This window comes from Salmo salar, chromosome 23 (assembly GCF_965601325.2).
Source record: "Salmo salar chromosome 23, fSalSal1, whole genome shotgun sequence".
In the NCBI taxonomy this organism is placed as follows: domain Eukaryota; kingdom Metazoa; phylum Chordata; class Actinopteri; order Salmoniformes; family Salmonidae; genus Salmo; species Salmo salar.
In genome coordinates, this window is record NC_138313.1 from 13033659 (window position 1) to 13049327 (window position 15669).

Here is a 15669-nt window from a genome sequence, read left to right on the forward strand (position 1 = left end):
CCTATTTTGATTTGTGCTCCAATTTTGAATTTAATATTGTGTTAAAATCCCCTCCACAGATAAGAGTGCCAGAGGATTCTGTGGCAATTAAATCAAACACCTTCCCGTAGAAGACCATGTCACTCCCTGGGGGTGCGTATATATTAAATAATGTAACTTCCTTGTTATCCAGTTTACATTTAACAAGTATACATCTATCCTCATTGTCTTTTATTTCTGACATAAACTCAAAATTAATTGAATTTGAGATCAAGATTGCAACTCCACTTCTAACCATTTTGTAAGAAGAAAAAAAGTATTCCTATATCCCATTTTCTTGAGTTTCTCGTGTTCAGGTGTGGATAAGTGAGTTTCCTGCCAGAATAGTATGTCAACCCTCTCCCGTTTCATCTTTGCTATTACCTTACTTCCCCTGATGACACTCCCCAGTCCGTTTACATTGAGACTTAAATTCCCAATGATGCATCGATATAAATAAATAAAAAACTGTGCACCATATCTGCCTGCTTATCATGAGCCTAAAAATGAACGAAAAATCAAGAACGATAATAAAGTAAACCAAAGTGGGAAAATACTTTGGTATTTAGACTCCCGTGTCAGACTGTCTCTTGCCTCTGGGGTTTGAGGGGATGAGCCTGTCCGCAGGAGGGGCCCCTCGCTCAGATAACGTAGTCACAAACAAGACCTGTTGGAACCGAAAATAATGAGGGCGCCTATTTCGTCGCTTATACACATCGGTTAATAACAAGTGAAAACTATATCGGTTATGCGTGCATATCATGAATCCTCCCCTTGAAATGCCCTTCTGTCATCCCATTGTCAATGTGTCATTAATACTTAGTTAATATATATGTTATTAACGTGATGCTACTTAGTGTGTTCATAAAGAACACATTTGAGTCATTTAGCAGACGCTCTTATCCAGAGCGACTTACAGTAGTGAATACATACATTTCATACATGTTTTTTTTTTTTTTTTTTCTGTGCTGGCCCCCCGTGGGAATCGAACCCACAACCCTGGTGTTGCAAACACCATGCTCTACCAACTGAGCTACAGGGAACACATACTTTTGGCTACTCACCCTTGTTCAGCATTGGGGGAAAATAGGGGAGATATTTTACCTATTGCAATGTCAACCATAACAACCCAATGTCTTAACAGCTCGCGGTAACTATTAATTCTGTTAAATCCGATTCAGGGTCTTCCATCTTCCCGTTGGAAATGCCTGAGTCTCTCTCGGATGTGAACGTCCTCTCGCCGAGGTGGTTCCCCTCCTCTCCATGACTCTGCTGGTCGACAACGATCCATGGGAGAGCCTGCTCGAGTCTTTCCGCCGGTGATGTCGCCCCTCGACTTCAGGTTCTCAGTCGCCTCGTCTGCATGCTCGTATGTAACCGGGCCATTTTCCAGAAATACCCGCATTTTTGCCGGGAATGGTGTTTGGAAGCGAATACCCTTCTCTTTAAGTGCTTTCTTAATGGGGGTGTATTCTTTCCTTCTTTTCAGTATCTCTCCCGCGTAGTTATGATCAAAGAACACTCGTTGGCCTTGGAAGTTAACAGGCCTTTTCCAGGTTGCATGTAAGACTTTCTCTTTGACTGAGAATTTGAAGAACCGTACTATTATGGATCTTGATGGGGCGCCGCTGGGGGGGGGGGGGGGGGTTGAGGCCAGAGCTGGGTGTGCTCTCTCGATTCCCAGGTCAGTGTCGTCTTCAAGTATGTCTTTGAATAGACCCTCCACGAATTTGGGCATAGAGTCTTTTTCTGCGCCCTCTACTACGTTATAAAGTCTAATGTTTTTTCGACGTGAGAAACCTTCGAGTTCTGTCACTTTTGCCTGTAGTGCGTGTTGGCTTTTCAGTGACTGTTCAAGTATTTCCTTGACTGCGGAGTTCCATGTGTCCGTTTCCCCAACGCGCTGTTCTGCGTCCCCCATTCTTGTAGATATGCTGTGAAGTTCTAATTTGTTTTCTTCAAGTTTCTGGTTAATGTCCTTCTTGAACTCATTTAGTTCTTTTCGTACATCTTCTCGAAGGTCCTCTCGTAAGCCTGTGAGCACCTCACGCAATTCCTCCTTTATCACGTCACGAAATGAGGGTTCTTTTGCTGCTGCTATCTTATTTGCGCTAGCATTAGCCATCGGGTTCATCGACGATTATATCTTCTGCTGTTTTGTTACGGGCTGTTGTTGTAGCTCCGTGACCTTTTCCTATTTTCCCCTTTTCCATTTTGTGTAAGTTATTATAATGCTCAGAGTAAATACTTGAATTTAGGGGGGGGGAAATACCCAAGCGATGTGCAGTATGAAAAACTAGGCAGCCATTTCCTAAGTTGCGTCACTGGAAGCCAACGTTTAAACTTCATTTTTTATTTTTTTTGCACTACATGGATCACTGGTGCAGTTGAATGCAGTATTGCTGTATGACCACTCAAAATGTCTTGTAGTTGAGTAGCCAGCCTAGGCTACTGCTCAAACATTGCTGTAGTGTTGCCTCCGCTGCGCGAGGTAAACGGGACACACTAAAGCAGCACAATTGACCTTGAATTCACCAATGGGAGCACATCAGGCTGTAATTTCATGAAGTAGATCACTCAACTGTAGACTCATTTATACTGTCTTGTGTGTCCTATTGTCCTTTAGTAGTAATTTATACCCGCGTGTGAATCCTTTATCTTATAACTTTTTTACAACCAACATGACATATTCTGTAGGCTACAGCAATGACCCATCGGAACCGAATCTTGGCATGGTCATTTAGCCTACAACACCTTTAAACTTTCGGTCCAGTAGAAGACTCAATCAGTGCCATTAGTGATGATATGATACAGTGCACTGGCTGGCTTGTGTGTAGGTGTGTGTGTGGGTTTGGGAGGAGGGGGGTGTGTATGGCAATGCCATTTGGCATGCAGGACGTTGGCAGTGGTTGCTGTGACTTAGTAGTGCAGCGCGTCGCGGGCATTATGGAAGCGGGCCAAAATGAATTGACAACACAAATCATTGTGCGGGCCGGATAAGACCTGTGTCACGGGACGGATTTGGCCCGCAGGCTTTCTGTTTGACACATGTGGTCTAAAAGCTCATTGTTGTAAAAACACAGCGGAACAGATTGAATCTCCAGTTCCGTGTGGTTCCTCTCAGTACCTTGAGTGTCTCCATGTTATTGTGTAGTTCTCCCAGGTATTTGTTGTAGTCACCAGACAGGGTGAGCAGCTCTATGTAACGGGTCTGCAGCAACGTAGTCTGGGAAAGAAAGTCAACAATGCACAGTTAAATAATAGAGACACACAATGACACAAACCACTAAGAGACAGAGACATACAGTGCCTTCAGAACGTATTCACACCCCTTGAACTTCAAATGGATTAGATTGAGATTTTGTGTCACTGTAATCTAAAAAAAATCTTCCCAGCGTGAAATCGTTCCCAATCGTGTTCTGATTGTGATGGCATGCTGAAAAATTTCTCCCAGTGTGAAAATTTTCCCGGTTCAGTGATTGTACATGCATCTCTTTATGTGGATGGCTGAGCTCGTGCGGATGAATTCCTCTCACACCCTCTCTCGACCTCAAAAAACTATTCTGTGGGCAAGCGCATTTGCTTCACACATCTGCCAATCAATGTTGGCCAGGAGTATTGACACTGACCAATCAGAAGCTTGTTGAGGCATAAGGTCAGCATATAAATACACAGATTCGTGCATCAAAGTGCTGAGGGTTGATGTGAGAAGGGATTTTTTGCAAATGCAAAGATTTGGGCACTACTTTTTCGATTGACAGTGCATATATATTTGTTCGTTAGTTAGTGAGATAGCTAAATCAAGGGCGAGGGAGGGTGTGAGAGAAACATCCGCACGAGCTCAGCCATCCACATAAAGAGACGCACGTGCAATTATTGAACTGGGAACATTTTCACACTGTGTAAACTTTACTACATGACGTCACTATTTCACTCTGGGAAGATTTTTAGTTGACACCCTACACACAATACCCCATTCTGTCGAAGTGGAATTGTTTTTTTTCAAAGGGTTATGTTTGGGGCAAATCCAACACAACACATCACTGAGTACCACTCTTCATATTTTCAAGCATGGCAGTAGCTACATCATGTCATGTGTATGCTTGCCATTGGCAAGGACTAAGGATTTTTTGGGGATAAAAATAAACTGAATAGAACTAAGCACAGGTAAAATCAGTTCAGTCTGCTTTCCAACAAACACTGGGAGACAAATTCCCCTTTCAGCAGGACAATTACCTAAAACACAAGGCCAAATATACACTGGAGTTGCTTACCAAGATGACACTGGTTGCATCACCACCTAGTATGGCAACTGCTCGGCATCTGACCGTAAGGCGCTACAGAGGGTAGTGCGTACGTCCCAGTACATCACTGGGGCCAAGCTTCCTGCCACCCAGGACCTATATCATAGGCTGTGTCGGAGGAAAGCCCATAAAATTGTCAGAGACTCCAGTCACCAGTTTTCTCTGCTACCGCACGGCAAGCAGTACCGGAGCTCCAAGTCTAGGACCAAAAGGCTCCTTAACAGCTTCTACTCCCAAGCCATAAGACTGCTGAACAATTAATAAAATGGCCACCGGACTATTACGTTGACCCCCCCCCCCCCCCCCCCCCCACCCAGTTGTTTTGTACACTGCTGCTACTCGCTGTTTATTATCTATGCATAGTCACTTCACCCCTACCTACATGTACAAATTACCTCAACTAACCTGTACCCCGCACACTGACTCGGTACCGGTACCCCCTGTATATAGCCTTGTTACTGTGTCACTATTTTTTTTTTTTTTCGTTTATTTGGTAAATATTTTCTTAACTCTTCTTGAACTGCACTGTTGGTTAAGGGCTTGTAAGTGAGCATTTCACAGTAAGGTCTACACTTGTTGTATTCGGCGCATGTGACAAATAAAGTTTGATTTGATTTGATTTCACATGGAATATTCCCGAGTGGCCTAGTTTCAGTTTGACTTAAATTGGCTTGAAAATCTATGGCAATGATCAATGATCAACAACCAACTTGACAGAACCTGAATAATTTTTTCAAGAATAATGTGCAAAGACCCACAGTTGTAATCACTGCCAAAGGTGATTCTAACATGTATTGACTTAGGAGGTTGAACACTTACGTAATCAAGATATATTAGTGTTTTATTTTTCATTATTATATATATTTCTTTTTACAAATATTAGAATTTTTCTTCCACTTTGACATTACAGAGTATTTTGTGTAGATCGTTAACAAAAAATGACAATTAAATCCATTTTAATCCCACCTTGTAACACAACAAAATGTGGAAAAAGTCAAGGGGTGTGAATACTTTTTGAAGTCACTGTAGATACTGAGTGGGTTGTGTGTGGTTGTGTAACAGAGATATAAACTCAGCAAAAAAAGAAACGTCCCTTTTTCAGGACCCTGTCTTTGAAAGATAATTCGAAAAAATCCAAATAACTTCACAGATCTTCATTGTAAAGGGTTTAAACACTGTTTCCCATGCTTGTTCAATGAACCTTAAACAATTAATGAACATGCACCTGTGGAACGGTCGTTAAGACACTAACAGCTTACAGATGGTAGGCAATTAAGGTCGCAGTTATGAAAACTTAGGACACTAAAGAGGCCTTTCTACTGACTCTGAAAAACAACAAAAGAAAGATGCCCAGGGTCGCTGCTCATCGGCGTGAACGTGCCTTAAGCATGCTGCAAGGAAATAATGCATGCCAGGGCAATAAATTGTAATGTCCGTACTGTGAGACGCCTAAGACAGCGATACAGGGAGACAGGATGGACAGCTGATTGTCCTCGCAGTAGCAGGCCACGTGTATCAACACCTGCACAGGATCGGTACATTCGAACATCACACCTGCGGGACAGGTACAGGATAGCAACAACAACTGCCCGAGTTACACCAGGAACGCACAATCCCTCCATCAGTGCTCAGACTTTCCGCAATAGGCTGAGAGAGGCTGGATTGAGGGCTTGTAGGCCTGTTGTAAGGCAGGTCCTCACCAGACATCACCAGCAACAACGTTGCCTATGGGCACAAACCCACCGTCGCTGGACCAGACAGGACTGGCAAAAAGTGCTCTTCACTGACGAGTCACGGTTTCATCTCACCAGGCATGATGGTCGGATTCGTGTTTATCGTCGAAGGAATGAGTGTTACACCGAGGCCTGTACCCTGGAGCGGGATTGATTTGGAAGTGGAGGGTCCGTCATGGTCTGGGGCGGTGTGTCACAGCATTATCGGACTGAGCTTGTTGTCATTGCAGGCAATCTCAATGCTGTGCATTACAGGGAAGACATCCTCCTCCCTCATGTGGTACCCTTCCTGCAGGCTCATCCTGACATGACCCTCCAGCATGACAATGCCACCAGCCATACTGCTCATTCTGTGCGTGATTTCCTGCAAGACAGGAATGTCAGTGTTCTGCCATGGCCAGCGAAGAGTCTGGGCCCTTTTGGATTGGAGGGTGAGTGCTAGGGCATCTGCAAGTCCCCCAGAAATGTCCGGGAACTTACAGATGCCTTGGTGGAAGAGTGGGCTAACATCTCACAGCAAGAACTGGAAAATCTGGTGCAGTCCATGAGGAGGAGATGCACTGCAGTACTTAATTACTTACTTAAGTTACTTTTGATTTTGACCCCCCTTTGTTCAGGGACACATTATTCCATTTAAGTTAGTCACATGTCTGTACACATGTTAAGTTTGCTGAAAATAAACACAGTTGACAGTGAGATGACGTTTCTTTTTTTGCTGAGTTTAGACACACATTTTAAAGTATCTTTGTTGACTGGATGTTGTGATTGCTGTTACCTCCTCAGTGAGTTTAGTAGAAGGAGATTGTAGCATGGTCCTCTTCATATGGATGTTTAGTAGAGTCTCTAGACCAGCGTTGTATGAGGCCAACTCCAGCTCATAGTCCTAAAAACATACAGTCACATTAAAACAAATGTACAACGCAAACACATTTTATTACATCACAGAAATGTTAGGACAGACAAGTACTGTTAGACATAATGAGTCAGAAATGGTCTGTACCTTGATGGAGTTGACGCAGGCGTCAGTGTCTCCAAGAACACTCACCACACTCTCCCTCTTCCCCTTGATCTCAGAGTTCAGCACCTAGACAGACACATAGATTCATATGTTGGGTTAAATTGACTCCAATAGACATTGAACAACTGGACTGTTTTTTTTTTTGATTGATTGATTGACCTTCTGCTGGTTGAGGTGTTCGTTCAGGGCTGTGATGCTGTCTATCTTGGTGGCCTGCAGCGCGTCATGTTTCTGACGAGTAGCACCAATCCACTCACTGAGGACTGAGCTAGTGGTTGTGTACTGCTGGAGCAGATGGAGGTACCCCTCCAGGTCCCTCAGTCTGAGAGAGAGGGGAAGCAAGATACAGTTTTTGTAAATAGATTATTTAAAAGTATGTTTTTTTAAGTAATCGAAATGTAAAGGAAGGGTGGATCAAAAAGGTGTATTGGTGTGGAGAACAGGAAGTCTGTAAACAAGAATCAGAGGGACGACACACAACAAAGCAGATCAAGCTAGGGAGTGAGACATACACTATATTTACAAAAGTATGTGGACACCCCTTCAAATGAGTGGATTCGGCTATTTCAGCCACACCCGTTGCTGACAGGTGCATAAAATCGAGCACGCAGCCATGCAATCTACATAGGAAAACATTGGCAGTAGAATGGCCTTACTGAAGAGCTGAGGGACTTTTAACGTGGCACCGTCATAGGATGACACCTTTCCAACAAGTCAGTTCGTAACATTTCTGCCCTGCTAGAGCTGCCCCGGTGCTGTTAGTACTGTTATTGTGAAGTGGAAACGTCTAGGAGCAACAAAGGCTCAGCCGCGAAGTGGTAGGCTACACAAGATCACAGAACGGGACCTTGAAGTGCTGAAGTGTGTAAAAATCACCTGTCCTCGGTTGCAACACTCACGACCGAGTTCCAAACTGCCTCTGGAAGCAACGTTAGCACAATAAACTGTTCGTCAAGAGCTTCATGAAATGGGTTTCCATGGCCGAGCAGCCGCACACAAGCCTAAGGTCACCATGCGCAATGCCAAGTGTTGGCTGGAGTGGTGTAAAGCTCGCCGCCATTGGACTCTGGAGCAGTGGAAACGCATTCTCTGGAGTGATGAATCCCGCTTCACCATCTGGCAGTACAATGGACGAATCTGGGTTTGGCGGATGCCAGGAGAACGCTACCTTCCCCAATGCATTGTGCCAACTGTAAAGTTAGGTGGAGGACGAATAATGGTCTGGGGCTGTTTTTCATGGTTCGGGCTATGCCTCTGAGTTCCAGTGAAGGGAAATCTTAATGCTACAGCATACAATGACATTCTAAAGGATTCTGTGCTTCCAACTTTGTGGCAAGAGTTTGGGTAAGGTCCTTTCCTGTTTCAGCATGACAATGCCCCCGTGCACAAAGCGAGGTCCATACAGAAATGGTTTGTCGAGAGAGTGGAGGCTGTTATAGCGGCAAAGGGGGGACCAACTCCATATTAATGACCATGATTTTGGAATGAGATGTTCGACAACCAGGTGTCCACATAATTTTGGTCATGTAGGATATGTCTATTGTAGTGAGAATGAGATAAGGAACCAAAAAGGTGTAGATAGATAAGGTAAAGATAGGTCCATACCTAGAGTCTATCTGGCTCTGGATGCGTCTCCAGCGGTCAGACAGCTGGTTGACCTGTTCACTGTATCTGGACAGGTCCACGTCACACCTGTGGAAGGCACCACCCACCTGGCCATTCCAGTGGACCGCCTTCCCCAGCTCCGTCTCCATGGAGACCAGGACGGCCCTCTTCCCCTCCAGCTCCGCCCTCATACTCTACACACACACACACACACACACACACACACACACACACACACACACACACACACACACACACACACACACACACACACACACACACACACACACACACACACACACACACACACACACACACACACACACACACAACAGAACATCTTAGATTTGAATCTGAAAGTTAACTGTCCCTTTTAGAGTACATACCCGAGAACCCAAATAACCACAAAACTCACTGACTTCAAAACATTTACTAGGGCCCTATAAAATCAATATTATTTTTTCCCAAATTCCGTTCTCAATTTTGTTTTTCCAGGTTTTCAGATTTTTTCCCTTTTCAGGTTTTTACTCTCAAAATGGACACTTACCCTGCTCCCATCCCCAATGGACATTTATCATTGCTACAATTGTAAATGTGTAAACAGTATATTATTATTATAATTTTTTATTGACTCATCACTTCTTCTTTTTTGACCTGCACTGTTGGAGCTCAGAGCATAAACATTTCACTTAAGCCTGAGATTACATCTGCGACCCTGTGCATGTGACTAATAAACTCATCTAATAAAAAAAATACAAGTAATCACATTTTTTTTTACAGAAAAACAACAAAATTGGATGTTCTAAGTCCACAACAGTGCTTAAACCACATCAGGAGAGCACTTTTGAGGTGTGGGAAAAATCTAAGAAATGCTCTTTTTTGGGTGTAGATACCCTTTAATTCAAGTGCACACCAGCAAGAGACTTGCTTGGTTAGCAGTGTTTCTGTAGCACACATGTGATTGCAGAGTTTGCTAAACAAATAACCACTGGATTGACAAAAATAATGATGATATCATTCTGCCAGATAGACTACTTTGGATTTAACATTTAATTGAGATAATTTTTTGGAAAGCCTTTCCATCTACCAGAAGATGGTTGTCATTAGCTTCATCGCTTACGGCTACATCAATAAAAAATAATTTGATTGTTGAATTCCGTTTTAATGTCTGGATTCCGTCCTCGTTTTCCACATCACGGATTTTATTGGGCCCTAATTTTACAAACAGACCATTTTATCCTAGAAGTACCACACACAGCTAACTGACAGGCTGAATAATTGATGTGACAGACACTGCCATTCCCACATTCTTTGGGCTTGTGTGTCATACAGTAACTGTTACCTTCAGAGTGGACCTGTAGTCCCCCACCTCTGCAGGATTCAAGGATGTGGTCTCCTTCTCTGTCAGTCTGGCCTCATGGACCTTAATGATGTCCTCAGCCCTGGACACACTTTGCAGGAGGGCCCTTAGAGCCCGCAGCCTGGGAGGAAGAGAGGGGGGAGGACAGAGAAGAGAGAGAGAAGAAGGGGGAGAGAGACGCAAAGAATGAGAGAGAGATGGAGAGAGAGAATTTGTCAAAACAAATGAGTTACACTTGAGCTATGACTGGTGAGTGTTTGGAAGAGTTTGTCTGTACATAGAGTACCACTACGGGTATGCTGCAAGAGAACTCTTTCAGGCTGTGGGTGTATGCTCATACACTACAGTATAATGGTTACCTCTGTAGGTATGCTGCGGAGCACTCGTCCAGACTGCCCAGTCTCTCGTTGATGAGGCCGAGTTGGCTGTGCAGGAACGTGGCTTTGTCAGAGTCAGTCATGTTCTCCAGTTCCTTCAGAACACGCTCCTTTAGACGCAGGTACTCCTCACGGATAGAGTCCACGTCCCGCTGTACAGACTGGGGAAAACACACACATTTAGTCACATGCACAAACACAAACCTACATACCCAGTAGTACTCCTAGTAAAGTACACTCCTAGGTATACTCTCTGTGTGTTTGTGTGTGTGTGTACCTCTAGCTGTGTGATCCTCAGGCCACAGTCATGTGCTCCATCCTCTGCCAGACAGATGTGGATGTGCTGAGTAAGCCCCGCCTCTGCCCCCTCCAGTCTCAGTCTGAGCTCGTGCAGCTCCGTCAGGCTCTGCGATGTCACCGACGCCACCTTCTTCTTAACCACTACCTTCTTCACATGATCTTGCTTAGTCGCCACTACCTTGGCCTCCTCTTTCTTGGCCGCCAGTATCCTGGCTCCCTCCTCTGCTTTGATCTTCTCCTCGTTGGCGGTCTGTTGTGCAGCTAGGGACAGAGAGATGAAATGCTGGTGTCATTTACTGTAAGGTACAGATCCAATTTAGGTTATTGACATGCACTCAGAGTAGAGAGGTGTATATCTTCTCACTGTAAGCAGGTAGCTGGACCAGCAGGTGGTCGTAGTGAGCATGGGCTCCAGTGTACTGGCTCTCGATGCTCCTCTTGTCCTCGTCCTTGAACATCTCGGAGCCATGGCAACAGTGGGTGAACTCTGAGTAGTGTGTCTCCAGACTCTTCAGGATGCTGCGGTACTCCTCGGGACGCATACGGGACAGCTGAAAGGACACAATAATGAAGTTCTCGTTCTCGTTTTTTTTTTCAATTATTAAGTATGACGAAGGTCATACTTATTTAGGTTATATATTCTGTTATTACCATTTTTATGTGTTTTTTTTGTAATCCTAGCGTAAGTAAATAGTGGGCTGTATAGCAAAGCGCAACCCTGACATTTTATCTAGTCGTGGTCTTCTAAGTAGTTACAAGGATGTGTTTACGGAGATTATGGTAGTGACAATGATAGTGGTTAACGCAGTGACTTATAGACTTACCATGGTGATGGTGAGTGAGTTGATACGTGTGAGGTCCTGGACATAGTACTGCCAGGAGATGAGACTCTTGATGTTGATGTAGAGCTGATTCCACACAGACAGGATGGCCTCATAGTACTGCTCATTCCTGATGGACCACACAACACTGATGGTGATTTGATTCTCACATTGTGTGTGTGTGTGTGTGTGTGTGTGTGTGTGTGTGTGTGTGTGTGTGTGTGTGTGTGTGTGTGTGTGTGTGTGTGTGTGTGCGTGCGCACTGGGTGCCTGCATGTGTGTGTTCTTACTTGTTGGCCAGGTTGATGCCAAGGGAGTTGGGTGGTGGCACCAGCAGACAGACAGAGGGCACCAGCATGTCCAGTCCTCCTGGTCCTGTCACCTGCCACTTACTACGCTGGGAGTTGTCTTTCAGTATGCCCTCGTTGCCCTTCAGAATCACCTTCTATTGAGGGACATGCACAATGTTAGACAGGTGTGTGTGTGTGTGTGTGTGTGTGCGTGTGCATGCATGTAAGAGAGAGAGAGAGAGAGAGAGAGAGAGAGAGAGAGAGAGCTTGTGTGTGTATATGCATGTCTCGGACCTGGTCTTGTTTGAAGTCACACAGGGCCTGTACTATAACAGGAATACTGCTCTTTTCCTCTTCAGGGTTACGTGGTCTGAGCCTCACGATGCTCTTGGACTTGTTGACCAGGTGCTGCACCTGCCTCTTATTCTCCATGATCCGCTCCTTCTCTTTCTGTTGGAGGTTAAGGGTCAGAGGTCAATATCCCTATCTGAGGAAAGGGGGAGCAATTCTATTTGGGGTATCTAAACAAATTACTTCCTATTCCACACGTAGTGAACTAGTTCTTCACCGGAGTGACTACACTCTTAGAAGAAATATGTGATATATAGAACCTTAAAGGGTTCTTTAGTTGTCCCCATTGGAGAACTCTTTGAAGAACCATTTTTGGTTGCAGGTAGAACCTTTTGTTCCAGAAAGAACCCTTTCTACAGAGGGAACCCAAAAATGGTTCTACCTGGAACCAAAAATGGTTCTACCTGGAACCAAAAATGGTTATCTTAATGGAGACAGCCAAAGAACCCTTTTGGAACCCTTTTTTCCAAGAGTGTACAGTCAAACGTAGTGCACTATATGTGGAATTGGGTGTTTGAGAAATAACCTTGTACAGTATATCTGTGGTACCTTCAAAGATTTACATGTCTTACCTCCAGGCCTTTGAGTAGTTCCAGCAAGTTTTCAAGGGGCGTGTTTCTGTCGCTGGTGAACTTCTTACGGATGTTCTCATGCACCTGCTGCAGCTTATCGTACATCTCATTGGCCTCCTTGAAGAACTCGCTGTAGGCAGCATTCTCCTTCAGGTGGACATGTATACACTTGGTGATCTGGAGGAGCCAGCTCCACTGGGTCTGCAGAGTGTCCATGTAGGCCTGTGAAAAAAAAAAGAAGGATAGAGGGATTAAAGAACGAATAAAAGGGGGATTGAAAGGAAGATGAGAACTCATATCAAAATAACCATCACAGCAAATTAGATTGCTAGACATTGCTAGATATCATGGGCCCTAGGAAGAGTAGGTTTTGCGACTGTAACAGCTAATGGCGATCCAAATAATCAAATAGATATTCTTCTAGACAGACATCTCCTAACCTCGATCTTGTCAGAGGCAGGGTGGGGGTTCTTCAGAAGGCTGTCCACTTTCAGCTTCAGTTTATTCAGGTCCTTCTCCTTCTCCTCCAGGGCACTCATCAGTTTCTGACAGAGAAAAACAACACAGTTTACAGACAACACAGTTATGGCAAAACTGGAGAGATAGAATGACTCTTAGGCCCTGGGGACCCATTGGGACTTAAGAATGATATGTGGTTTCATTGCACAAGTCTCAGAGGTTTGGCAATTGGCATTATACTTCCCTAGGGTACATAATGCAAAACAGATTAACATCACATAATGATATACAGACACACAATACACTAGACGTGCCAGTCACGGGACTAGAGATTAACAAACTTTACCAATGATCAGGAACAATTACAGCTAGTTTGCGTCCCAAATGTCACCATATTCCCTACATTAGTGCAGAGCCCTGGTCAAAAGTAGTGCACTATATAGGGAATCGGGTTCCATTTGGGATGCAGACAGCCTGTTTGGCCTCTATGGGAATCATCAATTAGCCTCTCCGCCCTCCCACTGTGACACTTCCCCCCTTTGACCCTTGACCTTTAACCCTTGACCCAGTCCTTACCGAATAGCTCTCCTGCTTCTTGGGGATGTAGAGGTCGATGTTCTTGTCCCCCCAGTCAAACACCAGCTCCTCCTCCTCTCTCACGTTCACCCACATGATCTGTCTACTGATCGCCTCAATGATCTGCTGCATCTCCCTCAGCTGGCTGCTACGACCATGAGACATTTTCTGACAGAGCGAGAAACATGGTGAGACTCATCAATAGTTAGGGACAATCAATAAAGTCACAAATCCATTGTGGCATGACTACCATAGGCAGACAAATGAAAACAAACATGTTCAGTACAACACAAACCTAAAAAAAGATAATATAATGGTACAACAAACGTATTATGCAGTAATGCAGGGGTGTGTATGTGTGTTTTCCCCAGAGCCTCTGTCACCTGCAGCGTGTCCCATTCCTGATCAAGAGCATACTGGTTGGCCTTGTCTCCTTTCTTAATCTGTAGGGAAGAACACACAAACACAGAGAGAATCACACACACACACTCAGTCAGAATCACACACAAACACACTCCCAGAAATAGAATGTGTATGAGAGACAGTGTGAAAGTAACTGTGTCTGTGTTTGTGACAGGTGTGTATGTGTGTATGAGCGTACCCACCAGTTCAACCTTGGCCTTGTCCACCTCGGGGCTTCTCTGTATCGAGCTGTGGAACTTGCTGTGGCTGATCAGCTGCTGCTCAATGTCTGCAGAGTTATCTCCCCACTGAGAGGTCTCTATCAGATGCTGGAACACAAACACATTACGATCCCATTATAACTACATCTCAAATACATTATAACTACATGTCAAAAACATTATAACTACATGTCAAATACATTACAACTACATGTCAAATACATTACAACTACATGTCAAATACATTATAACTACATGTCAAATACATTACAACTACATGTCAAATACATTATAACTACATGTCAAATACATTATAACTACATGTCAAATACATTACAACTACATGTCAAATACATTACAACTACATGTCAAATACATTACAACTACATCTCAAATACATTATAACTACATGTCAAATACATTATAACTACATCTCAAATACATTACAACTACATGTCAAATGCATTACAACTACATGTCAAATACATTATAACTACATGTCAAATACATTATAACTACATGTCAAATACATTATAACTACATGTCATATACATTGTAACCTCACAACCACAACACACACCTTAACCATAACACAAATACACATCTTAACCACCACACACACACACACACACACACACACACACACACACACACACACACACACACACACACACACACACACACACACACACACACACACACACACACACCACACACCTTAACCATAACACAAATACACCCTCAACCACAACACACACACACACACACACACACACACAGCTCAACCATCGTGAGAAGGCTCCCATGCTAGAACAGGCTCCCATGCTAGTAGTGTGAAGTACGGTAAACGCTTACCCTCTGTAAGCCTAACACTAAAAACCAACCAAGAAGAAAATATGGTATGTCAGGAATTCCCCAATAGACAGGGAGTCTGAGCCACTAAGACCAGAACATAGCCTAGCTTTCACATTGGTTTGAGCAGATTGGGTTGCATAATATGAGTGTGCGTGTACACAGTATTCAACTTGGTACAATGCTTAACATACAGTTACACTACGTCTAGCCTCGACCGTGACTTCTGCATGTGTGTACAAGTGACAAAGCAGGCATAACCGCCAACACAACCTGCTCTATCCTTTTCTGTTCGTTCTCCAGTTTGCAAAAAGCTGGCAGTGGAAGGTGTTCAATAGCAAGGATGACGTATATCACCTGTGGTTGTGATAACTGTACATTGCAGTAGGAGGGTTAAGGTTACTTTAAGA

General features: G+C 44.1%; 1 protein-coding gene across 2 annotated transcripts in view; it reads right to left on the reverse strand.

Annotated features, from left to right (window-relative positions):
* LOC106584072 (desmoplakin-B) overlaps positions 1-15669 on the reverse strand; it is a 36134-nt gene that overhangs the window by 11760 nt on the left and 8705 nt on the right. For both annotated transcript variants that reach the window (XM_014168912.3, XM_014168913.3), the window contains exons 5-21: positions 14390-14515; positions 14168-14227; positions 13785-13952; positions 13190-13294; positions 12750-12971; positions 12121-12276; positions 11827-11981; positions 11540-11666; positions 11080-11266; positions 10693-10976; positions 10398-10576; positions 10021-10159; positions 8679-8872; positions 7233-7395; positions 7056-7139; positions 6831-6938; positions 3146-3244 (exon numbers count right to left, since the gene is read on the reverse strand). In XM_014168912.3, the coding sequence (XP_014024387.3) occupies positions 3146-3244; positions 6831-6938; positions 7056-7139; positions 7233-7395; positions 8679-8872; positions 10021-10159; positions 10398-10576; positions 10693-10976; positions 11080-11266; positions 11540-11666; positions 11827-11981; positions 12121-12276; positions 12750-12971; positions 13190-13294; positions 13785-13952; positions 14168-14227; positions 14390-14515 (2556 nt within the window). The remainder of the gene's footprint in view (positions 1-3145; positions 3245-6830; positions 6939-7055; positions 7140-7232; positions 7396-8678; positions 8873-10020; positions 10160-10397; positions 10577-10692; positions 10977-11079; positions 11267-11539; positions 11667-11826; positions 11982-12120; positions 12277-12749; positions 12972-13189; positions 13295-13784; positions 13953-14167; positions 14228-14389; positions 14516-15669) is intronic.